Source organism: Natator depressus, chromosome 3 (genome assembly GCF_965152275.1).
Source record: "Natator depressus isolate rNatDep1 chromosome 3, rNatDep2.hap1, whole genome shotgun sequence".
Lineage (NCBI taxonomy): Eukaryota > Metazoa > Chordata > Testudines > Cheloniidae > Natator > Natator depressus.
This window is the reverse complement of record NC_134236.1, coordinates 62,732,262-62,759,257: the sequence shown is the minus strand read 5'-3', so window position 1 is coordinate 62,759,257 and position 26,996 is coordinate 62,732,262. Positions and strand designations below refer to the sequence as shown.

At 40.8% G+C, this 26,996-nt stretch overlaps 1 protein-coding gene across 1 annotated transcript in view; it reads left to right on the top strand.

Moving 5' to 3' along the window:
• PHIP (PHIP subunit of CUL4-Ring ligase complex) overlaps window positions 1–26,377 on the top strand; it is a 296,706-nt gene extending 270,329 nt beyond the window's left edge. Inside the window, exons 33-40 of the mRNA XM_074948017.1 lie at window positions 5,006–5,078; window positions 5,694–5,744; window positions 6,076–6,225; window positions 12,076–12,228; window positions 14,868–15,031; window positions 15,514–15,779; window positions 20,219–20,380; window positions 25,158–26,377. Coding sequence (XP_074804118.1) covers window positions 5,006–5,078; window positions 5,694–5,744; window positions 6,076–6,225; window positions 12,076–12,228; window positions 14,868–15,031; window positions 15,514–15,779; window positions 20,219–20,380; window positions 25,158–25,804 — 1,666 coding nt within the window. The 3' untranslated portion in view covers window positions 25,805–26,377. The remainder of the gene's footprint in view (window positions 1–5,005; window positions 5,079–5,693; window positions 5,745–6,075; window positions 6,226–12,075; window positions 12,229–14,867; window positions 15,032–15,513; window positions 15,780–20,218; window positions 20,381–25,157) is intronic.
• Window positions 26,378–26,996: the final 619 nt, after the last annotated feature.

The window sequence follows — 26,996 nt, the reverse complement described above, 5'->3', positions numbered from 1 at the left end:
AGGTGCAAACATTTTGATTTGGCCAACAATGGCAATACAAGTACATGTAGTTGACGCCAAACCAGTATCTTGGGGGCGAGAGGCGCTTGCCCCAAACCCTTCAGCTTGATATCATGTAATAACCATCCCTTTTTCTGTTTTGGATAGGTTCTTATACCATGCCTACCACCATAGTATATGAGCGCCTTCTAGTAGTACATTAAGCAACATGACTACATATCTGTCATGTGTTGTTTGTTCTCTCATCCTCTCCCCAGACAGAGAAGCGTGTGTAGTAGCATGTCTTGTTTTGGTCAGGTTTTTTTTTTTTTTTCTTGCTGGGATTGGTTCCACTCAGTTCCTCTTGTTCTTCATTCAGTTACATGTAGTTGCTCACTCACTGCTTGCTCTCTGCTACTAAGTCCGCTTTCCAGGCCTCTGCTTCTGTAACTGTGGGGGCTCATCACTCCCTCCCAGCGCTAGGGTGGCAGCTGCCTCCATTTGGAAGAGGAGCTGCCACTTCTACAGTCACAGCACAGAGTCTTCCCACCCTGCACATACCAGGCTCCCCACAGCCAAAAGGAGAGGATTGGGGTTGGGGCAGTGACCAGGTACTTTGCAATGGGAGTTCCGCAAAATAAATCTTCGGATACCAGTAAGGGGTAGTAGGATCCCCTCTATCCTGGCAGGGAGGAAGGTATTTCTCTCACACAAAACTGAGATGCTGCTAGTGTTGACGTCCCCAGTACCCAAAGCACCTGCATCTCCTCTCCCTGACACAAGACTTATTAATACACACACATTCTATGTTGTGTATCAGTTAAATATAATATACATAATATTCCTAACACAAAAGCAAGGAAATTGTTTTAAGACATCAGCAGTATATACCCCCTATTCCTCCATCCACAGAGACACCACCCCTCATTACTAGAATAACCACTACACAATCTTAACTCTACCCGACTAGGAGTACCAGCCTTCCAAACTCACTGCCATTACTACCAGAAACAGGCCAGGCTTCTCTCTTTTCCCTTTCTCCATCTATTCCTTCTGTACAGTTCTGGAAAGTCACACAAACTCATGTTTTGGGAGGACAGTGCAGAAAAGCTGGCATCCAAGCTGGTTCAGGCCTGAATGGTTTTACAGAGAATCCTGGTCATTGACAAAATTACTGGTCTTTGTCAAAGAACCTCTTTTCCAATACAACACAAATGCCCCTACATTAGCAAAAGCCGTTCCCCATGTACCATTTGCAGATGCAGGGAACATTGCTGGAGATGTATGACAAAAGGGAGTGTTGTATTCCTTTCTTAAGGTGTTCAAAAAGGCTTATACATACATCATCAGAGAATGGAGATAGCAAATATACTTCATGTTCTCCATCTGTTAACTGCTGGGCATAAGGATTTGGTTATGAATAACATAATTAATTTTTTTCTTCTATTAATAAAATAATTGCATAACCTCAGAGAGACCCCCAGACTTTCACTATGCATTCATTTTTGACTTTGAACAGTATGTTGTTGAAACTGGAGAGGCCCAAAAAATTGAGAGACTCAGAATGTGAATTGTCTTAAGGCTCACTTGCAACTGGTTGAACTCAAATTAATGAACAGATTTACTTGAAAATTCCCAGAAAATTGAGGCTTTATTCAGATTATGCGCTGAAACTTTGGGGCAGACACATTGTGCTTTACATACACAATAAAGGTTGAATTCCAGCTTTAAATATAATATAGAATACAGTGTTAACAATAGCATCACTACTGCTCTTCCATAATTCTTTGGGAAAAAATAAACAAATGAAGGTCTTCCATTAGATAGGGATCTAGTCCTACTTTTTATAAGCATCAATTATCATATTAAATCATTAGAACACAAGGCTCTAGTATGACAGTTTTTCTTCTCAATCTTACCCTTCCTGTTGATCTTCAAAACAGAATTGTTTCAAAGAAAGTTCAGAAAAGCTGCAGCGGTTCTATATTTGTTTGACAAAGTCATCATATATGTTCAAATCTGTATTAATTAGCTGAGAGTGGGCAAATAATACTTATGAGCTGTATCACAGAATGTTGATTAGCAAATGCATATTTAAATAATTTGAAAAGAAAACATCTACAGATTTATTTATCTAGTAAGCCATAATTGGCTCATAAGGAGATGATCTAGCGCAGCAGTTCTCAAACTATGGGTTGGGATCCCAAAGTGGGTCGGGACCCCATTTTAATGGGGTCACCAGGGCTGGTGTTAGACTTGCTGGGCCCAGGGCTGAAGCCCAAGCCCCACCACCCAGGGCCAAAGCCCAAGCCTGGGGGCTTCAGCCCTGGGCAGCGAAGCTCAGGCATTGTCTTCAGCCCTGAGCAATGGGACTCAGGTTACAGGCTCCCTGCTTGAGGCCGAAGCCCTAGGGCTTCGGCTATGGCCCCTCCCACCTGGGGCGGCAGGGCTCAGGTCGGCTCAGGCTTCAGTCCCCACCTCCTGGAGTCCTGTAGTAATTTTTGTTGTCAGAAGGGGGTCACAGTGCAATGAAGTTTGAGAACCACTGTTTGATATGCATTTCTTAATATTGCCTCAATGTATATGTATTTACTGGAGTCACTGAAACTTATCATTTGTGACTTTGACGCAGGATGTATGCTCTGTAGTGAAGAGCCTCAGATATTTTAAAGTTATTGCACATGTGTAGCAACTTGCCTGGAAACATGAATGTTTCTGTTTATTTTGTTTTCAAAATAGTAAAGGTGATATGTAAATTAATTCCAGTTTATAAGTCAGTGTTTTAAGCTACATAGCAAAGAAGCAATAAAATATCCCAAAACAGTAAATCTGTGTGCTTTTAGGATTGGGAGGTTTTTTGGTAGCATTCCCTGTATTTCTTATTTTTTTTAATCCATTGTTCCTACATGCTTTTTTGTTGACTAACATCTAAACACAAAAGTTGCCCTGGTTTAACTAAAGATACCTTTTTTAAAAACTGATTTAGCTAAGCTAGTACAAAACACCACATGGACATTCTTATTTTGGTTTAATAATAGCTTGTATTGTTTTAGTTTGTGCCCATTAAAACACACCTTTAAATCAGCCACTGCAGCTTCTTTGTGTAGATTAGGTCTGAGTCTGTAAGTTATATAATCACTGACCTGAAAAAGCAGAACATCTCGCAGATGTTGTGGCTGTCCTTTACTACTCTTGGCCCTAGGCAATTAACATTTTTATCAGTGACTTGGAAGAAAACAAAATCATTACCGATAAAGTTTGCAGATCACACAAAAATTGGGGAAGTAGTAAACAATCAAAAAAGGACAGGTCACTGACAGGGTGGATTTGATTTAAATCACTAGCCAGGAAGTCTTGATTTAATCATGGTTTTCTACATAAAAGTGCATTCTTGTTGGTTGTTATAGCCTTAATACATATTCTTCACAACTCAGAGATAGATGTAGGTTTCATTTTTAGAGGGTAAGCACTATACATTTTTAAACAGTGATTTATTTTGAAAACTTTTCAGATTAGTTTTACAGCTATATCAGAAAATGAATGATTGTTTGGTTATTTTATTTACCAAAGGTAATTGAAGCAGATATTTATGAAGTCACTGGGAGGTGAACTATCCCCAATTCAATAGGTTAATCATTAATATTTGGAAGATTTTCTTGCCTTGCTGTATTAGGAGGAGAACATCACCAGCTAGACATTTAAATTGTTTTATTTAACTAAAACAACAACATTAAGTATTCTGGATTTTTTTCTTCAACCGCAAACATATTATATTTTAACAAAACAAGTATATGTCCCTCGCTTCTCACATTTATCTCCAGACTTCTTCTCCTTGTTCAGATCTGTTCCGCCCCCAACAATCTTCTATTCATTGAACTTTTTGAAACTTTGCACTTTTAGAGAGAGGTAAGGAATTGATTCTGTGTACACAAATTTGCAGAGGGACAATAGAGTTAAAGTCTGCTATGTCTCATCTCTCTATATTTTTTATTTATTTATTTTAAAATATTTTTGCTGTTAACAAGCATGTTACCTCTGGAGACAAATCCACAGTTTGAGAACTGCAAAACTAAGTATCTCTGATGGTATCTTCTAGACTGAGCACTGAGTCCCATTGGGTAGATAGAAAGATTAACCTAAATAATCTATATAGAAGCCCCTGGAGTCCCATAAAATTGGGTCCCTAATCCATGAAATATTGGAACTCATCTACAAAACTTTTCTTAAACATTACATTTTAGGTTATGCTCCAAGGTTTTGTATTCTAAGAGGTTAAATCCTAAAATAATGTATTTGGGATAAAGTCTAGAATTTTTATAACTGATTATTTTATGCTGAAGGAGTGACATTTTTAATTTAAAAATATCTGTTACTGTAAAATGATTAGCCTTGGCAGGATTAGATTTTTATCGGTAAATGTTGATTTCACCGTACATACACACATGCCAACAAAAAATATTTCCGTTGATGATAACTAAAATTTACAACTCAGCAAAGTAAGAAAAATGCTTATTAGTAACTTACTAGATTTTGATATAAGGATAGTTACTTCATGTATTCTGACATCATGTTAAAACTTAATAATCGTTGAAACGCAAGTAAAGTTTTTGAATCTCAACATCTACTATCATTGAGTAATTACTGTCTGATCTCCCCATAATTTCCTGTAACTGTGAAAATTTAAATTGATAAAAATGAAAAAAGCTTACAAATAAACATCGATATCAGCCATCGAATTAAAAGAAATCAAATTATGCCAACCCTAAAAGTAATCCGTTAATATTTCATATATTTTAAGAAATTTAGATAATCAGATTTGTGGAGGTTCCTTACAAATTCCAATGTAATAAACTAACTTTCTTATTGCTATATTTCTGCGTAGAATTAGTATGGCATTAATCAGTATTTCTGTAGTCATGATTATGTATGACTTGAAAAAATGTGTTCCACCTCTAAAAACAAGTTGATAATACACAAAGGGATGAAAATATACACCTGTTAACATACAATATTTCTTGCTGAACAGAGACCAGGCTTGCTATGATATAATTCCATTATATAATACAATGAAGAAGAAAGTCTTGTCTGACTCTGATGAGGTAAGCTTACAAAATACCACCTGCATGTCAAAATTCCACTTAGATTTTTTTTTATTCCGTTTGAAAAATAATTGTTTAATGTGAAAATAGCTAAGCGTAACCCCAGTATGATGGCTTAGTACACTGCACTGGTGTTCAAGAGAAATGGGGTTTTACTACCTGCCGCAGCTTCCTGCTGCAAAGGCAGTATATTCAGCCCATTGTGAAAGGATAGAGAGTGCCCTGTGCCATCCAACTGCAGTCCTTCAAACCAGTTGAGGAACAGTGGGTGAAATTCCCCCCACCCTCCAAACCAGAGGGCTTATGTGGTACATAAACTTTGTGCACATTGTCTGTATGGGAGTGAATTTCACTCCACATTTACAAACTCAGAGACGTTCTAAACTGCTTAAAAAAAAAATGGTGGTCATCATGTTTCAGAAATTTTAGGGTTAGGCAGGAAAATGTGTTTGAAAAAAACAGCAAGTTTCTCAGGGTTCTTATGTGGAGCATCTTCCAAAGTGACAGAGAGAGAAATACAAAGAACTCAAAGTATAAATACATTATGTAGGGAAACAATTTCTCAAATGCGTTTTATATTTTAATGTTGTACGACTCATATTTTTTTGGTCAAAGGAAGAAGAGAAAGATACAAACGTGCCAGGGACGTCCACTAGAAAAAGAAAGGTAATATTTTCCCTTACTTTGCTTCAGTGATTTATATCACTGTAAATAGCTCTAAAAAAGGATTATACAAGAAACATTAAAAACTGAAATACTCTAGGGAGGCATAATCCAGTCTTTAAAATATTATGTATCTTCCCCCGTGAGTCAACTTTAACAGTAGTAGTTTCTTTATTAGCTGTAATGTTAAAAACATTTTTACCTGTTCCATTATGTATTACTGGTTTGCTAATGATGCGTCACACCTTAATTATTTTCATTTAATCACTTTACACTTTAATTTGTGAAAACAGGTAGGCTGATTAATATACAGCAGTCACTATTGCCATTTCAGGATCATCAACCCAAGCGGAGGCTGCGCAACAGAGCACAGTCATACGATGTTCAGGCATGGAAGAGACAATGCCAGGAGTTGTTAAATCTTATTTTTCAGTGTGAGGACTCTGAACCTTTTCGCCAACCAGTGGATCTCCTGGAATATCCAGTGAGTATTTTAGTGGGGGCAAGGCTGGTCATAGTTTGCATACTTGGGATGAGAAGGAGTTGCAGCTATCTTTTTCAACAGTGTTTTATCAAAATCACTGTAGTGGCTTTAGTCTTATCTAGGCAACCTGACTCAATTCCTGAGCCTTTGGTCAGCTGGAGTAATCAGGATAAACTTAATAATTTGAAGCTCATGATCATGCCCTTATGCTTCTGAGATAATTATATAGTTAAATTTTTACCAAAGCAAAATGGTTATTTTTTGGCATTGTTTTTCATGTCAATATTTTAATTATAGGCAGAGTTGGCAGCTGTGCTTATAAGACCCTGTTTTTAGTAGCTTATAACCTAGCTAAATTCTAACTGTTGAGGCTAGAATTTCCATACCAGTTGTCTGCCGTAGGCTGAATTACTTTTGTAAATTTCAGCAAAAAACCCAAAAACGTTTGGTTATTTCTGAGAACGAGCTGTGGGAAAAATACAAAATTTGGCAGGTGATAATCCTGGTGTCAAGGATGTGCCTTGTGTTGTCCTTGTGAAAATCCATCCAAGTTTGGCCATATTACAAACTTCTGAAAATTGCAGTTTGCACATACTCAGCAGAGGTTTGTTAGAGACCGGTAGCATTATTTTCCAAAGATATTGTCTTACTGAGCATGCTGCATCCCCTCACAGCTCCCACATACCAAACAGATTGTGCATACACTATTGCCGCAAAGTGACTAACCCCTGCTTAATCCCAGTACTTCTGGGAAGGAAGGGGGATGAGCAGGACTTTTCCTGAAATTTCTCATCCTGGCTGCTGGGGACCACTGTGGTACCTGCCTGGCACCAGAAGTGGGAGCAGAGATTCTGTCCCCTCTTCTCTCTGTTCTTCCACTGCTGAAGCACAGGAAGTGAGGAGGAGGAGGAGAAAGCAGCCTGACTTGCTCAAATGCAGTTGAGCAAGAAGGTGGAAAGTGTGAGACAGACAGATGCAGGCTTAGTAGATGCAAGCTGGGGGCAGTAAGAAGAGTGACACACACTAGCAAGTTGTGTGTTTCCAGTGCCTGATCAACCAAGAGGACAGCCTGCTGCTGCTGCTGCTCCCAATACCCGATTAACTTGAATGGTGAAGGTCTGTGCTTTGGATTTAATGGTCCAAATCCCGCTGATGATCCATGTGACAGTCACTGTGGTTCAATATGATGGATCTTCATTTTTATTTCAGTTTGCTTTTTTTAAAAAGAAGCAATTTACACTAAAAAAAACCCCTAGGCTATACACTCCCCCTTCACATCCCCATACCCCCGAGATGTGTAGTAAATGAGGCTGGGATTGCAGGTAGAGAAAGGATAGGTATCATGCTTAATGCAGATGAATTAGAATGCTGGAGTACAAGATTTTATCCCTGCCTCTTCCACATTTAAAATTTAAAATGGACACAAATCAGATGTCAAGAATTATAACATTCAAAAACCAGTCGGAGAACACTTCAATCTCTTTGGTCACTCGATGACAGACCTAAAAGTGGCAATTCTTCAACAAAAAAACTTCAAAAATAGACTCCAACGAGAGACTGCTGAATTGGAATTAATTTGCAAACTGGATACAATTAACTTAGGCTTGAATAAAGACTGGGAGTGGATGTGTCATTACACAAAGTAAACTATTTTCCCATGTTTATTTCCCCTCCTACTGTTCTTGTCAACTGCTGGAAATGGCCCACCTTGATTATCACTACAAAAGGTTACCCCTTCCCCCACCCCAACCCCCCCACCACTCCCTGCTCTCCTGCTGGTAATAGCTCACCTTTCCTGATCACTCTTGTTACAGTCTGTATGGTAACACCCATTGTTTCATGTTCTCTGTGTAAATAAAATCTCCCCACTATATTTTCCACTGCATGCATCCGATGAAGTGAGCTGTAGCTCACGAAAGCTTATGCTCTAATAAATTTGTTAGTCTCTAAGGTGCCACAAGTACTCCTTTTCTTTTTGCGAATACAGACTAACACGGCTGCTACTCTGAAACCTGTCATTATACATGGATCAGTAATAGCTGTACTCAGAATGCATAAAGTACTATAAAAATGCTAAGTACTCTGAAAAAACTCAGACCCTAGACATCTCAAATTAGGCACCCAAATTTAGTGCTTCAGTTCCCTGTAAAATAACAATATAATCATCACCATATCTCCTAAGGGTTTTGTAAAGAATAATGCATTAAAGTTTGTGAATCACTTAGATACTACAGTGATGAGTGTTATAGAAAAGTTTGTGGGGAAATTAATAATTCTGTACTCAGTGTAGAATTTGGATGGTGTGCAGTCATTAACGTGTAGGCTACAATTGAATGATGAGAATTAAAAAAGCCAGACTGACTGCTCATTGACTGAACAACATCCCTCCTGTGCACTGAGTGAGGAGAGGTCCAGTAGAAAAATTAGTATGTGATCATGTAATTAAAGTCTGTGTCATGATGCATATGCACAAGGGGGACAAGCTTAATTCTGGCACTTCCTAACTTTTGAGTGCTCGACCCTGCAACACTAATGTCTTTTAATATAGGGGGGGGGGGTTGTGTAATAATGGTATTTTAGGTGTTTTCTACTCTGTATAGCTATATTTTTTTTTTACCATAGTCTCTGCCTGAATAATCCAATAGTCAGTCATGTTTACTCTTCTCTCGAGGTTGTTAATTTGATAAGATGTTCCTTACATTTTCCTTCTAAAGTTATCACTACAGGCCTGAAAGGCCATCAGTGTTCACAGAGGATTCATCAAACATTTCACTAACTGATCCTTATCTAAGGGTGGTTTCCCCATTGATTGCAGAAATTGAAAAAAGTCCAGCACTGTCTTGGATTTAGATGTACGTTGGAAAGTTCACCAAGTTATCCTTGGTTTATAAAAAATTAAATAAGTGTACAGAAATAGTAGCTGTCCTGTTGTGTTAACTGTTGTTTTGGGTACATTTGTGAAAGTTCTTTGGAGCAGTCTTAATCACATTAGAAGAGTGATGCGCAAACTTTTCCATTTGCATCCCCTCCCTTGCCAGTAATGGAATCTGTTCGTACCCTCCTCTCCATTACTGCACAGCCAGCCAAAGCTTCCTCAGCAGCAGAGCTTGGGCTGAAGGCAGAGCTGGGGGTGGGAAAGGATGGGGATGGAGCTAGGGCTAGAGGCAGAGCTGGTCCAGGGGTGGAGAGAGAATGAGGGCAGGGGGTGGAGTGGAGCTGGGGTTGGGAGAGAAGCGAGGCTGGGGATGGAGCAGGACTGGAAGCATTGCGTTCTCTCCCTGCCCTTGGTGGGGGCTGGCCTGGGCCCTGCCGCGCCTCCCCTCCTACCTCTGAATGTTTCTTCACACCCCCATAAATGGGTGTGCCCCACAGTTTGGGGACCATTGCATTAGAAGCTAGGTTACTCCCTTGTATAGAATTTTCATACAAACAGAGAGCGGTATTCTCACTGACTATTTAAACTGTTAGGACAGGAAAATAGTAAAACATGGATTTTGATTTTAAAGGTTAATTAGGAGTCTTACTGTAGCCCACAGCAAGAATCAACATGCAGCCAAACTGCCCCAGAAGCAAAGAGTCATAATTTCTTCTTTGCCCTCGTACACACGCACGCACACACACACACCCACCCACCCACCCACCCACCCTCTTTCTCTCTCTCTTACTTGCTGCAGGAGGAAAGTAACCTGCCACTGGATAGACCAGTAAAAGATTGGCTGAACAAGTGGTGTGGTGGTAAAAAATGAAGTGGGAAACTAACCTTAACTAAACTCCATATTCTCCAAATGAGAAGTGGGTTTACCTTCAACTGAGCTGAGCTAGCTGGTGCACTGAGCAGCAGAGTTGAGGCGCTGCCTATTCTGTGGGGCTGCCTGCCCTCTTGTACTGGAGGGGAAGAAGAGTCCCAGGGAAGTTGCTTTCCCTGCCTCTGTGACATGATGCTGGCACGTAATTATGTGAGATCAGCATACACCTACCTAGGAGGCATATTCTGCCACCCTTCCTCTCAGTGAGTAGTACTTTACTGCAGAAGTACAGTAGTCCCACTGATGTTTTAACCTCTTTTGCCAGTTTTACCACAAAATTTCAAGTTTTGTAAACTTCCAACCAGCTCTAGTTACAATATTATATGGTTGCAAATGTTTGTGCACATCTTGATAGCATTGCTGTATTCTTTTCTTTAAATATAAATGTTTTAAAATATATTTTACTTGTTCCTCATTACCTCCTGCTTTCAAGGTATTAGTTGCATATTATCATGCATTGATAAGGTTTTCTTGTTGCTGTCTTCTTTGTTGTGAGCCATTGAGTTTTGCTTCAACTTGCACCTTTTTGAAGTGAATGTGATATTTAGCTGTAACTTACATAAAAATAAGACTTACTGTGCTTAAAAAAACTAAATATAATTTTGATACAACATAATCTTTTGGGGATTAATTTCCAAATTACTTCATTTGGACCTGAGTTCAGAGACAGAAAGTTTTCCAAATGTTCACTTTAGCCATGATGATTTTCCCAAGGTCACACTCTATTTAGATGATTTTTCACTTACACTACATTTAAATAGGAATGAGCAGCTATTGTAATTGCAGAACGTTTGAGTGTCAAATTTAGTTGCCTTGGAAATCTTGGCTTCCTCAGCATTGCTCTGTATTTAACAGGATGGAGAGCACGTCATCAGCATACTCCTGCTTCCAGAATTTTCCTTAACTTAGATTTTTCTTCAGTGTTGATTAGGTTTCTCAAGGTAAGGTATTGAAAATTATTAAAAGGAAAATAAGTGCTTCTTTGTTGGGGAGACACTGAATAGGGTCTTTCTTGCCAAATCTCCAGCCATCATGCCTTTGAGGTAACCTAAACTCTCAACATCAGCCAGCAAGGAGCATACTTCTTTGGCTCAGATTTTGCAACAAGGTAGGCAATAGTAATAATAAAACAAGACTTATCCTTAAGAATCTGATACTTCCCCCTACATGCACATACATATGTGTCCTCCATTTGGACACAATCTGGTTCTGATGGTCTGATGCATGAACTTAATCCTCTGACGAGAGTGTCTGGGTCTTCAAAACCTTCTTGTAATGTAAGAGTTCTCTCACTTCTCTTGTAGTCTGGAAGAAATTATTGGTTTAAAGAGAGGTCTGTTAAGCCTATAAAATTAGTATAGGTTTTGTTCCCAGAAAGGATTAAACAATATTTTGCTATCAGTTCCCTAAATTTGTGTGGCCTTCATTTTGGAGGCTAGTAGGATTTTTCAAGGTAGGCTATCACCATCATTCAAATTATTTTTTATTCAAATTCATTTTTTAAAAGCAACTGTGCTGAAATTCTAGGTGCTTTTGATAAAGTTTGGGAGTTGTTGGGCCATCCGGGGAAAAATGTTAGGGGCAGAGATATAAATACCCACCTTTTGTTCATAACTGCCTTAAATTAGAATTGAAATTGTTCTCTTCCTGCTGCATTCCTGCTTTCAGTGAGGCTGAGGCACATCCCTATCTTAGATATCAAAAGGGGTATGAAATTTACTAAAATAGAGCTATGAATTTTCTTCTTGTTGAAGTTGTTCATTTACCAAATGGAGTTGATTTTGTACCAATGTTACTTAAAATGCTCAAGTTTAAGGTCATCTCTGCCAGGAGCAACATTGCCTCTTTCAGATGAGGAGGCAGTGCTTCCCTAGAATAAATCTTGAAAGATGCTTCTGTGGTCTTCCATGCAGACTTTTAAAGTTGACATAGAATTTGGCAAAGCTATTCTAATTGACAAGTAATTTTGTCCTACTGAATGAGAGATGCTGGACCCAACAAAAATAATTTCTGTTACATGTTGATTTGCTAATCATTTTTATAGGATTACAGAGATATTATTGACACACCAATGGATTTTGCTACAGTTAGAGAAACTCTGGAAGCCGGCAATTATGAGTCTCCAATGGAATTATGTAAAGATGTGAGACTTATTTTCAGCAACTCTAAAGCTTACACACCAAGCAAAAGATCAAGGGTAAGGATATACAATTTATTCACCCAAATTCTTGATATGTATTTATTTAAGGGAAGTTCACATACCTCAGAAACATGCAAGATAGTAAATGATTTTTGTCAGAGATTAAATGTTAAAACAAAGCTGGGGTATTTCTTAACTCCAAAAAGTTTAAATGCTTATTCCATCATAAATATTATTCCTATTATGTGACAAACAGAAGAATGTTCAGCAAGCTACAGTATAAATAAGAAGAGTGTGCTTTGGTCATTAAAGGCTTGAAAGTTCTATGCTGCTACTACCTTGGATTTTCAGTTATCACCTTTGGGATGAGGTGTAAATGAATAACTATTTGAGACAAGGTTGAAAAAGTGATAAATTGTGTGGAGGGGGAGGGATGTGTGGAAAATGTGGTATGATTGGACACACTGTGACAAAAATATTTCCCAGATATTTGTAAGAGGATAATAATTGATTCTCCATAACTGAAACTGCCTCCAGAAATCCCCACACTTGGGATTACACAAATCTCAGAATTTTAGTTAGCCTAGGACAGAACAGTGACATTCTGCACTGTTCAGTGGTGTTCACTGACACTGATAAGTGGCATTTCCCTGTTTTTTCCATCTGACAGTTGATTTTGGAACTGCTGGTCACTGAGATAGTAGCTCTACATCAGTGGTTCTCAGCCAGGGGTATATGTATCCTTGTGGGTACGCAGAGGTCTTCCAAGGAATACATCAGCTCATCTAGATATTTGCCTAGTTTTACAACAGGCTACATAAAAAGCACTAGCAAAATCAGTACAAACTAAAATGTCATACAATGACCTGTTTATACTGCTATATATACAATACACTGAAATGTATTTATATTCCAATTGATTTATAATTATATGGTAAAAATGAGAAAGTACGCATTTTTTCGGTAATAGTGTGCTGTGACACTTCTGTATTTTTATGTCTGATTTTGTAAGCAAGTAGTTTTTAACTGAGGTGAAACTTGGGGGTACATAAGACAAATCAGACTCCTGACAGGGGCACAGTAGTCTGGAAAGGTTCAGAGCCACTGCTCTACATTTTCTCTTGAAAAAAAATTTCCTTCACTTTAGGTACTTAGTCTTCTGGTTTGAGAAATCCTATGGAAGTAAAGGCAGCACATAAATGTATTGGTGATGCAAACTTCAGCATGCTACTAGTGGCCTTTCTTCTGCTCATCAAGGGCTAAGTACTAACAACTAATTCTGAGACTTAAGAGGAGTGCAGTCAAGTATGCTGTGCTTGAGGGTTTATTCACATGTGTGACTGGTGCATTCTCCAAGTCTTCTCATTTACTGTTGTCCTAATACAGGAGACAAATTTCTTAGCAGACAACCTCAGTCCTCCCTACTTACGTCATCCACCGGAACTGGAATGCTGTTACCGCCATACCTCTCATCAGTTTATTTAGAAATTCAAATTGTAGGCTTTTATCTTCAGTAATTTTAAGGTTATCAAATAAGGTTATTCCAGGTGTTTGTGGAGTTCGGTGTTTTCTCCGTACACAAGCTATATACAGCACAGTGGAAGTGGCTTCCAATCTGGTTCCAGCATTCATTGGTGTTTCAGTCCCATTCAGTAGCTCTCATTTTGGATTACTTGTACTTTTCTCTGAAAAGTATACCTGATAGCTGCTTATGTCTGTCTCCTAGCAGGTCAGACATCAATCTTTATTTATCCATTTGTAAAGCAGGGTTTTAAGAGATTCCTTCACTTGCATCTTCTAGTGAGGTGTTTGGCAACTGTCACACCTAACTGTAATATCTAGGTGCTGGACTGGCTGCTTGGCGCTTTTAATGAGCTCTTAGCTGTTGTGTCTGCCTTCATTTGTCATTTTCCAGGTCCTTTATTCCTCCTTCCCCCCGCAAAAAGATACTCTAGCCAGTCCATTTGTTTGTTTGTTTTCCCAGATCTATGGCAACTGTACTCTATTAACTGGATATGAAACAAACTCTCATCTGCTAGGTGGCTAGGACCAGGTCTCTCCATGAATCATCCAAACTCTCTGTAGGCTTACGGGTAAAGACTAAGGGAATATCTGAGGTACCCAGGTAGTCCATTTAATTAGAGCTGTGGCAGTGCTTGCAGCCCACTTTCTCTCTCCTCTTGGGGTGGATTGCTACTGCTGAGTAATGTCCTGATATGGGGATATATGGACACAACTTAATGTGGGGAAAATGAAATTACTTAGCACTGGATTACTGTGGTTCTCAAAATGTATTCCCATCACAGATGCACGCTGATACTTGTTCCCTTTTACATCAAAGCCTGTCGTCTGGAAAGGCAGTCAGAAACTCAGGGAGAAGGCCATACACCTCTTTCTAACCTCTTTCTTTGTGCCAATCTGTATATTTTCACAGGGTCATGGCCCACTTTCGGGTAAACTGCTTTGATGGTTCCAGCTAGACCCTCAAGAGTACAGATCTGTGGAGTCTACTGTACATTTCATTTCATTCTTACTTAGACATTAAAACATCTCTTCCCTATATTAATGTGTGTAGTTTTCTAAACAGATATTGTTATAGATATTCAGTAAAAACAAATGCTACTGGAAAACTGTGAACCTTAAAAGATTTTTTGTATTGTTTGCTTATTCCATCCATTGGCTTCTCTTTTTAATAGATTTACAGCATGAGTTTGCGCCTTTCTGCTTTCTTTGAGGAACATATAAGTTCTGTTCTATCAGATTATAAATCTGCTCTGCGCTTTCATAAAAGAAACACAATAAAGAAACGAAGGAGGAAAAGAAGAAGAAGCAGTTCTGTTTCCAGTAGTGCTGCATCAAGGTACATTAATTTCTATAAGATAATATGAAATGCTATATAAGTTTGAGATATCTAAATAGTAGAACTTGGTGTGGTGGTTTTTAATACTACTTTTACTATTCCCTATATTGCAGAATGATATATTTGATATGCAAGTCCCTATGATGTGGAAGATTTTTAAACTTTAACTAAAGCTATCCTAGTGTAAGTGATTAAAATTCAAATAACAGCTAAACATACAGTAAATCACATTGTTAGGATAGTGATGGCATCATGCTTTGTCATACAACTAGCATTTACAGTGATTCTTCACTAAAGATTCACTTTTCGGGGGCTCACAACTACATGAAATTCCACTGTAAATGTCATATTTTAACGTATTTCATATAGAAACAATTGTTTTACTCCCACAGTCTTAGACACTACCTAGCATATTGTTTTATTTATCCTTGTAGAATATTAAATGTGACCATCCACATTACAAATCTTGCTTCTATTTACAGCCCTGAAAGGAAGAGAAGGTTAATAAAACCTCAGTTGAAGGCAGAAACCCCTGGTGCCTCCTCATCTTCAGTTCCTGTACGTTCAACAGCACTGAGACACATTGCTGCTCAGATGAATGGAAAAGCAGCTGAATCTTCCTCTTTGGTGCGGACCAGAAGTAATAGGGGGATAACAGATACAGCTGTTACAGAACAACCATCCACTTCTTCAGGAGGAAAACCTTCAATTACAAAACCTAATACTACTACAGTGTCAGGGAAAACAAGTAGGTTTGAAAAGCATTCGTAATTTTTGCAGCTTTTTAAATTTAAAAGTTTACTGTTTCTAAGGGTACGTCTACAGTACGAAATTATTTCGAAATTATTCTATTTGAATTTTCGGAAGCAATTTTATACATTCGGTCTTCTGTGTCCTCACTAAAGCGCATGAATACGGCGGAGTGCTTCCACAGTACTGAGGCTAGCATTGAATGTCGGAGCGGTGCATTGTGGGTAGCTATCCCACAGTTCCCGCAGTCCCTGCCGCCCATTGGAATTCTGGGTTAAGCTCCCAATGCATGATGGGGCAAAAACATTCTCACGGGTGTTTCTGGGTGTGTGTCATCAGTCGCTCCTCCCTCCGTGAAAGCTGCGGCAGACAATTGTTTCACGCCTTTTTGGCATGCAGACGCCATACTGCTTTCAGTATACTTTCAGGTGCACCGCTGTTCTCCTGCTACTATAAATTCACCTTGCATTTCCTCTCATCTTCCTATGTAATCTCTAGTATCTACTCTTTCTCTTCCTCATCGAACGCTTCCGCTGCCAACTCTGCTCGGCCATTGTGAATCGAGCAGCACAGCTTCCACCACCAACTCTGCTCTCCCGCTCTTGCCGCGCTACCAAGCTTCTCCATGTTTCCTGGGGTCCCGCCTCCGTGAAAGCTACAGAAGACAACCATTTCCTGCCTTTTTTCGGCTATCGTGAACCGAACAGCACCTCTTCCGCTGCCACTCTGCTCTCCTATGTTTCGCGCCCTTTTTCCAGGATTACCCATGCAGGCGCCATAGCCATGGAGCCCGCTGAGATCTCCGCTGCAGCTTTGACCATTGTAAATACCTCGCACATTATCCAGCGTATGTGCAGTACCTGCAAAACTGGGCGAGGAAGCGACGACAGCGCGATTACTGTACTGATGAAGACATGGACACAGACGTTCCTAGAAGCACAGCATGTGGCGATTGGGAGATCATGGTGGTGTCGGGCCAGGTTCATGCCGTGGAACGCTGATTCTGGGCCCGGGAAACAAGCACAGACTGGTGGGACCGCATAGTGTTGCAGGTATGGGATGATTCCCAGTGGCTGAGAAACTTCCGGATGCGTAGGGCCACTTTCGTGGCACTTTGTGACTTGCTGTCCCCTGCCCTGAAGCGCAAAGACACCAAAATGAGAGCAGCCCTCACAGTTGAGAAGCGAATGGCCATAGCCCTGTGGAAGCTTGCAACGCCCGACAGCTACCGGTCAGTCGCGAATCAGTTTGGAGTGGGCAGATCTACTGTGGGGGCTGCAGTGCTGCAAGTAGCCAACGCAAGCATTGACCGGCTGCTATCAAGGGTAGTGACTTTGGAAAATGTGCAGACCATTGTGGATGGCTTTAGTGCGCTGGGGTTCCCTAACTGCGGCGGGGCGATAGACAGAATGCATATCCCTATCTTGGCCCCAGAACACTGAGGCGGCCAGTACATAAACCGCAAGGGGTACTTTTCCATGGTGCTGCAAGCACCGGTGGATCACAAGGGACGTTTCACCGACATCAACGTGGGATGGCCAGGAAAGGTGCATGATGCTCGCATCTTCAGTAACTCTGGTCTGTTTGAACAGCTGCAGGAAGAGACTTGCTTCCCAGACGAGAAAATTACTGTTGGGGATGTTGAAATGCCAATAGTTATTCTTGGGGACCCAGCCTACCCCTTAATGCCATGGCTCATGAAGCCATACACAGGCACCCTGGACAGTAGTAAGGAGCAGTTCAACTATAGGCTGAGCAAGTGCAGAATGGTGGTAGAATGTGCTTTTGGATGTTTGAAAGTGCGCTGGCGCAGTTTACTGACTCGGTTAGATCTCAGCACAACGAATATTCCAATTGTAATTGCTGATTGTTGTGTGCTCCACAACATCTGTGAGAGTAAGAGGGAGACGTTTATGGCGGGGTGGGAGGTTGAGGCAACTCGCCTGGCGGCCAGTTTCACACAGCCAGACAACAGGGCGATTAGAAGAGCACAACAGGGCGCACTGCACATCAGAGAAGCTTTGAAAGCCAGTTTCATGACTGGCCAGGGTACGGTGTGACAGTTGTGTTTGTTTCTCTTAAAGTTACCCGCCTCCTATATATATATGAAAGGAAATAAAGTCACAATTGTTTAAAAACCGTTATTATTTGTTGCACAAAACATTGAGAGAAATCAGAAGCTAGATGGGGTGGGGGGTATTGGGTTAGGGCGGTGGAGGAGGAGGGAAGGACAAGTCCAGAAACCAAATCAAAATTTCAGATATGCCAGCTTTCTGCTGCTTGTGCAATCCTCTGGGGTCGACTGTGTGGGTCTCCGTAGCCTCCACCCCCCACCCCCGTATTCTTGGGCGTCTGGGTGAGGAGCTATGGAACTTGGGGAGGCGGGAGGGTGGTTATACAGGGGCTGCAGTGGCAGTCTGTGGTCTTGCTGCCTTTCCCGCATTAGATCCACCATACAGCGGAGCATGTCAGTTTGCTCCCCCATGAGCTTGACCATAGCATCCTGCCTGCTCTCATCGCACGCGTCCCTCCTCTCTTTGTATTCATGTAACGCTGTATGCAACTCCACAATTGTTTACCTCCACGGATTCAGCTGGGCCCTATCAGTGCGGGAGGACTGCATGAGCTTGGTGAACGTGTCGTCCCAAGTTCGTTTTTTCCGCCTTCTAATCTGGACCAGCCTCTGGGACAGAGTAGATAAGGGCCACATTGAAACATTTGCACCTGAGGGAGGAGAAAAAGGGAGGGTAGTATTTTAAAAGATACATTTTAGAGAACAAAGGGGACAATCTTTCTCAGTGAAACAGGCAATTCATAGTACACAGCACTTGTTCTTTCGTACAAGGTCACATTTTGCCTCTTCTACTGAAGTGCCTGCCACTTTGGTGTGAGTAAGCCATCACATGTGGCCTGGCAACAGAATTCAGCTTGCAGGCAGCCATGGTAAGCCCTAGGGGCACGCGGGGTTCTGCTTCTTCTGCATTCATTTCAATGCTTTCAAACTGCTGGGCCCCCTTTCCCATAGCAAGCAATGCCTGGTGGGTTTGTCATATAAAAAGGAGGGCCTGCGGGCTCTCTGGGATGATCGCTTTACACAACACCCTCCTTCCCCCACTGTGTGGCTCCGAAGAGGCTCTGAGCAGGGATGAGTCCTTTAAACTAAATGCGAACAGCCCAGCGTGGCTGGGTTTCCCCCCACCGCGTGGCTCCGATCAAGCTCTCACTCACCAGAAGTGCCTTCTCCAGGGTCATGGTCCGGGAGCATGCCTTGGGAGTGGGGGGAGGCTGTTGGCTCCAGCATAAGAATAGTTCCTGGCTAGGGGGGAAAACGGATTCCCCATTTGCTGCCTGTGCACTGTCGTCCTCCTCCTCTTCATCCTCCAAAAATTCATCCTCTTCGCTCCATGCTACTCACCCCTTGCAGGTGTCCACGGACAGTGGTGGGGTAGTGGTGGCGTCACCCCCGATAATTGCATGCAGCTCACGGTAGAAGCGGCATGTGTGGGGCTATGACCCAGAGCGCCCGTTCGCCTCCCTGGCTTTTTGGTATGCTTGCCTGAGCGCCTTGATTTTTGTACGACACTGCTCTGTGTCCCTGGAGTAGCCTCTTTCTGTCATGGCCCTGGAGACTTTAGCATAGGTATTTGCGTTTCTTTTTTTGGAATGTAGTTCTGCCATAACAGATTTGTCTCCCCAACATGCAGTGAGATCCAGTACCTCCCGTTCGGACCATGCTGGAGCTTGTCTGTGAATCTGGGACTGCATGGTCGCCTGTGATGGTGGACTGTGCTGATGGTCACCTGTGCTGACGGTGACCAAACAGGAAATTCAAAAGTTCCCAGGGCTTTTACTGCCTCCCTGCCTAGTGCATCGGAGTTGAGAGTGTTGGCCAGAGCGGTCACAAGGGAGCATTCTGGGCTAGCTCCCAGAGGCCAATAACGTTGAATTGCATCCACAGTACCTGTAACCCAGAACTGCGATCTCAATTTTAGCGCTACTCTGCTTGCCAAGGTGGAGTACAGAAATCGGATTAAAGAGCCCTTTAAATCGAAAAAACTGGTTTGGTCATGTGGACGGAATCAGTTTTATTTCGAAGTAACTCGGCTAATTCCGAAATAACGACGTACTGTAGACCAGGCCTTAGATACTAGTACATTTGTAGCTGTTTCTTAGCACTGCAATGAGGATTAAGAATGGGTACTGTGTATTCAAGTTAACAGTCTCAGGAAAGCTCAAAGAGAGAGACTGAAAGGCTCAGGATTTTGGTAACAGAACATGGAGACATTCCCCTCTAGGTAATTGGTTCAAATATGGCACAGCTCAGTAGTGACTGAAAGCCATTACCTTCCTGCTGAGCCAGATAAGATTTACAAAAATAATATAAACCATTATAATGAATGATTCAGTATTGCTTATACAATGTTTCTCTCTTTTTAGTACTGGAGAATTCCACCAAACATTCCAAGAATCAGAATATTCTATCCATTCCTAGCCAATCCAGTTACAGCCACAACACTAGGAATAACTCTTCAAGAGAAAATGTGGAGAAAGATAAACAAATAAAACGTAAAATGAAATCATCCACTATTAATCAGCAAGGTAAGGGTTTTTCAAAATATTAGTTACATTTCATGTAATACAGTGGCTGTAGTTGCACCGCAGTTGTCTTAAGTTCATAGGCTCAGACTCCATGGGTGCCCCCGGGCTGGAGTGCCAGTCAGCTCCTCCCCCTCCCTCCCAGTGCCTCTCAACCGCCATGGATCAGCTGTTTAGCGGTGTGCAGGAGGCACTGGGCAGGGGAGGAGGCAAAGCGCGGTGTGCTTCAGGGAGTGGGCGGAAAGAGGTGGGGCAGTGGGAGTGGGGACAGGAAGGGATGTGGTTTGGGGGAGGGGTGGAGTGGGGGTGGGGGTCGACCACCCACGGGAAAATTAGAAAGTCAGAACCTCTGTTTAAGTTCACTGTGGCTGTTTGTAATAACTATAATTAATTCACATAATCAGAAGGTTAACTACATGACTGAATTACTCCATTAAAATACTCCTTTGATTTCATAGTTAATATAAGTGTTTTTAGAATCCAGGTATATTTACATAGTGTTTATACTGTAATTACATCATCATTTAGTCAACTTTCTGTTTATATTAATTGTAATTGCAGATATTAAGTCACATAACTGTGATGTGCAAATATAGTGCCTATCTATAAAAAGGGAAATAAGGACAACCTGGGGAATTACAGACCTGTCAAATTAACTTCAGTATCTGCAAAGATAATGGAGCAAATAATTAAGCAATCAATTTGCGAACACCTAGAAGATCATAAGGTGTTAAGTAACAGTCAGCATTGATTTGTCAAGAACGGATCACGTCATACCAATCTAATAGCTTTCTTTGACAGAGTAACAAACCTTATGGATGGGGGAAGCGGTAGATGTATATGAATATCGACTTTAGTAAGGCTTTTGAGACTGTCTCTCATGGCCTTCTCATAAACTAGCAAAATACAACCTAGGTGGAGCTTCTATAAGGTAGGTGCAAAACTGGTTGTAAAACTGGTCCCAGAGAGTAGATTTCCGTCATCCACAGTCAAGCTGGAAGGGCATATCGAGTGGGGTCACACAGGGTCCAGTTCTACTGAATATCTTCATCAGTGATTTAGATAATGCGTAAAGAGTATACTTATAAAGTTTGCGGATGATACCAAGCTGAGAGGAGTTGCAAGTGCTTTGGAGGATAGGATTATAATTCAAAATGATCTGGACACACTGGAAAAATGGTCTGAAGTCAATAGGATGAAATTCAATATGGACAAATGCAAAGTACTCCACTTAGGAATGCACAATCATTTGCACATATATAAAATGGGAATGACTGCCGAGGCAGGAATACTGCAGAAAGGGATCTGGGGGCTTATTGTGGATCACAAGCTAAATATGAGTTCACAGTATAACACTGTTACAAAAAAAGCAAACATCATGCTGGGATGTATTAGCAGGAGTGTTGTAAGCAACACACGAGACCTAATTCTTCCGCTCTACTCCGTGCTGATTAGACCTCAGCTGGAGTATTGTGTCCAGTTCTGGGCGCCACATTTCGGGAAAGATGTGAACAAATTAGAGAGAGTCCAGAGAAGAGCAACAAAAATTATTAAAGGTCTAGAAAACATGACCTATGAATAGGGCTCCATATCTGTCATGGAAGTCACTGATGCTATGACTTCCGCAATCTCTCTGACTTCTGCAGCAGCTGGTGTGGCTGTTCCCAGGGCCGCCCAGCAGTTGGCCCAGGGACAGCCACATTGAGCACTGATGGAGCGGCTCCACAGCTAGCTGCTCGGGCAGCCCCACAGCCAGCTGCACTGGCCGCTGCTCGGTGCCCCCACCCGCCTCACAGCGCCCTGCCTCCCCCTCCCCAGCTAAGATGTAGTCCGGAGTATATAGTACAAGTCATGGACAGGTCACGAGCAGTAAATTTTTGTTTATTGCCCATGACTTTCACTAAAAATACCTATGACTAAATTGTAGCCTTACCTATGGGGGAAGATTGAAAACATTGGGTTTGTTTAGTCTGGGGAAGAGAAGACTGAGAGGGGACACAACAGTTTTCAAGTACATAAAAGACAAGGAGGAGGAAGGTAAATTGTTCTTCATAAACTCTTAAGGGTAGGACAAGAAGCAATGGGCTTAGATTGCAGCAAGGGCTGCTTAGGCCGGACATTAGGAAAAATTTCTTGTCAGGGTGGCTAAGCACTGGGATAAATTGCCTAGGGGAATCTCCATCCTTGGAGATTTTTAATAGCAGCTTAGACAAACACCTGTCAGGGATGGTCTTGATCAGGGGTCGGCAACCTTTCAGAAGTGGTGTGCCAAGTCTTCATTTATTCACTCTGATTTGAGGTTTTGTGTGCCAGTAATACATTTTAAGGTCTCTTTCTATAAGTCTATAATCTATAACTAAACTATTGTTGTATGTAAAGTAAATAAGGTTTTTAAAATGTTCAAGAAGCTTCATTTAAAATTAAATTAAAATGCAGAGCCGCCGCTGCCGCGCCCCTCCCCCCCCCCCCCCCCCCCGGTGGCCAGGACCCGGGCAGCGTGAGTGCCACTGAAAATCAGCTTGTGCCATAGGTTGCCTACCCCTGGTCTATACTTAATCCTGCCATGAGTGCAGAGGACTGGACTAGATGACATCTTGGGGTCCCTTCCAGTCCTAGGATTTTATGATTTTATCTGTGGTTCTAATACTACATGTAGCTCTTTGTGACCCTCCATGTGGCTCTCATGGAGTAGACTTCTGAACAGCAACTCCACTTGCCATTCTCAGAGAACACTGACCAAAATGTGGAAACTGCTGAAATATTTTTCCCTTGCCCCTGAACAGCAGGGAAGAAAATGTGTTGCTTGGAACACAGTAAACACAAGTGGTACCACCACCTTCTCTAGAGCAGCTTCCAGTAGGAAGCTGTGAGGAGAATGAGAACACACATTCCTCTCTCTCCTGCCTAATAATAGGGAGGAGGAGAAAAGGAAAAACAACTCTTTACCTCATCTCTTCTTGGAGAAATAGAGGTTTTTTCCCCATGAGGCAATGTTAACGTGTGGTGAATCTGAGTCAGAGTGATATAACATCACATATCTTGCTGCATTATTATATCATAAAGATTTTTGAATAATATGAGGATTGTTGTTATGAGTGGGCAATGTCATCTGATGCTTAATTTCTGGAGAGTCACTTTCAGATTGATTAATATTGACCTATTGTCAAATTGCTCTGTAATGAAAAAAGCCTGTTGTTTTTGACCTTGAACTTTGTCACATGGAGAGCGTTTCAGTGCCATGGGTGTTCATAAGTACTTCCTTTTCGATTTAGATTATTTCCTTAGATTTATTAAAAGTATTTATCCAAACTGTAGACACCTGTACAAATATGAAAAATATTAACAAAAGACACAATACAGACTAATATTCTCTCCAATAATCCATTTGGCAGTTAAGAACTCCTCATAAATAATAACCTTTTCACTGTCTTCTACAACCCACTCCTAATTGAAAAGTGGAAGAGAACACATATGCTTTGCAGCATATCCTGGATTTCAGCAAATCTAGGCTCTTACGGTCTATCAAGGAAAGTGAATTCCAGACTTGTGAACCAACCCCTCATAGAGAATGTCCAGCCCGTAGTTCCTGCCCTACAAAACCATTAATTATTATTTATTTCTGTTGTGGTAATATCTAGGAGCCCCAGTCGTGGACCATGACCTCATTGTACTAGGCACTGTACAAACACATAACAAAGAACAGTCCCTGTGCTAAAAAGCTTATTTAGCTCTACCACCTCTCCTAGATCACAACTGCTGTATTATTGTAAGAGAGACAAGGTTGGTGAGGCAATATCTTTTATTGGACCAACTTCTGTTGGTGAGAGAGACAAGCTTGCAACCTGACACACAGAAAGCTCAAAAGCTTGTCTCTCTCACCAACAGAAGTTGGTCCAATAAAATGTATCACTTCACCTACCTTGTCTCTCTCATATTCTGGTACCAATACAGGTATAACAACACTGCATACAACAGTGGAAGAATGTGATATTGTAAGGTGAGAGAGGTGGTCTCTGATATCCAAGGCCCAAACCATTTAGGGTTTTATAGGTCAAAACCAACAACTTAAAATTACACCCAAAAGCCAGTGCAGAACTCTGGCAACTGTGTAAACATACTTTGATGTACTGTTTAGCAAGGGGTGGACACATTCTGCAACAGTATACCTTTGTGAATGCTGGAATGCTCAAGGTGCTTCTCTAGTCTCCGTTTAACAAAGACGTGGACAGATGTAGCCGCTCCACATCAGAAGAGAAGTGATGTTAATGAGTAACTGGTTTAAATTGAAAGATGTTATTGAACTGGAAAAGTTTTTCAGTTACACAGCAGAAGCAAGAGAAAATCCCAGGACTGGTGGCGTGGAAATCAGATATGAAAATCACACCTCTTAAATGTTCCTCATTGCCAGGATATCACTTCTTTTAGTCCCAAAGCTTCCTGCAGTCCACAAAAATTTGGCATCCAGACTTTTATTTTTGAAAACCATTTACATCAGAAATAAAGAATCATGGAGCCATAGTGACAGAAAGCTTACTTTTAAAATGCTGCTTGACTCATTGCTTTAGTATATTTCCTGCATGAATAAATATTTTAATTTCAGTTTTTGGGTCTCTGTCACACACGTCCCACATTTGGGCCTTCAGAGATGAAGGCAGTTACGGTATGTCATCCACTCAAACAGTATTTTATAAATAGTGAATGGAATAGTTTTATCGGGGCCATTGGAAAATAAAGAATGTAGAATTCTCTTACATATTATTACTCTGTTATTTCTTTACAGCAGACTGCAAAAATAATGCTTTGGCATCAGGAAGCATTCAGGTAAATGGACATGGAGGGCAACCTTCAAAACCTCCAGTTAAAAGAGGGCCTGTGCGGAAACTGAAGATGGAGGCTAATAGCAGTACATGTGAAGTGGTGCACAAGAAAAGAGGTAGAAAACCAAAAAAGTTACAAATTGCTGAACAGATGAATGCAGAGCAGAATTCAGTCCAGACCACCAGGGACATGGTAATAGAAGAACCCTCAGTTTCTAGTGCATGCAATTCTCTTTCTGAAAATAATGTGAAGGAAGCTGTATTACAAAAAAAAGGCCGTGGAGGCAGAAAGCCAAAAAGAAAGACACAGACACGTCAACCAGACTCAGACCTTATAGTCCCTGCAAATGTTAAGATGCAGACAAGAAGCAGGAGGAAAAAAACGGATGAACCTGTAGAAGAAGAAGGGTCTGAGGAACTGAAAGATTCTGAACCTCACATGAGAACTAGAAACCAGGGTAGGAGGACAGCCTTTTACAATGAAGATGACTCTGAAGAAGAGCAAAGGCAGCTATTATTTGAAGACACCTCTTTAACTTTTGGAACGTCTAGCAGAGGCAGAGTCCGAAAGTTGACTGAAAAAGCAAAGGCTAATTTGATTGGTTGGTAACTGTTACCAAACATATTCCTTAGAATGCTATGAAGCAGGTACAGTAAAGGAGTGAGCAGAACAAAGACTTCTGCTCCCCTGCTGCTATTATGGATTAGAAGAATATGTTGTGATTTGAAAAAATGAGCAAAAAAGAAAACTGAGAGAACACTTCTTTGAAAAAAAAATATATTTTAAACTTTTGCTATTTATTGCCCTCCAGATAGGTTATGCATTTCAACAGTCATTTTGGTCATAGTTAAGAATAATTGAAGACCTGTAAATAAGCAATTACTGACATTTTAAAAGTGAGAACTCCTGAGCAGTGCAGAGTATTTCTGTGATTAAACAAAGTGATAGAACTTTTAATGCCACAAACTGAGAACAGAAGTCTATTTTTGACCAAGCAAGGTACATTTTTATTGATTGCAGAAGTCATGTCTCCCAGGAAGGCAGATGTTGGCAAAGAGTGGCAGTAAATTAAGGATTACATTTCCATTAAGGACAAATGCAAAATTACCAAATTTTGCTAATCTGAAAATGTTTAATTTGAGTAGTGATGGAACATTCAACTGCAAAAGAAGCCTAGCACAGGCTGTTGGTTTATCCAAGTTCTGCCAAACAGAGAGAAAATGTAATCACAATATATAAATATATATATATAATATATCCACATTGGAAAAAGTTTGACTAATATGTCTAATTTTTCAGACCTTGATTCTTGTATCAATCACTAAATCTCTGTTTATTGTGCCAAAGACTGAGAATCAGTGCAGTGGAAAGCCTTCTTTTCTTTTCTCTCTCTCTCTCTCTTTCTTTCTTTCTTTCTTTTTTTTTTTTTTTTTTTTTTTTGAGTGTCAGTCCTGCAAACACTTTTCAAAGACAAAAAAGACTGTGTATCATTCTATATAGCAAATTGTTATAAATTGTGCTGAGATGCATCCTCTTTTGGTACTTAAATAGAAAACAGTAATGCACTGGTGGGGTCCTTTGACAGAGATGTTTTAGACAAAATTTATAATTGGTTAAAGGATTCAAGGAAATTACAGGAAAAAGTATGGGCTTATGATGTTTACTTTCGGATCTGAATTGATGGTTTTCTACAACTTCTGATGTGTTTAGAAAGCTAAAAATGACTTACAAAGAAGTGTGTATGTGTAGATTGATATATACACAAACACATACATATACAATATTACCCAGGTATAGATTC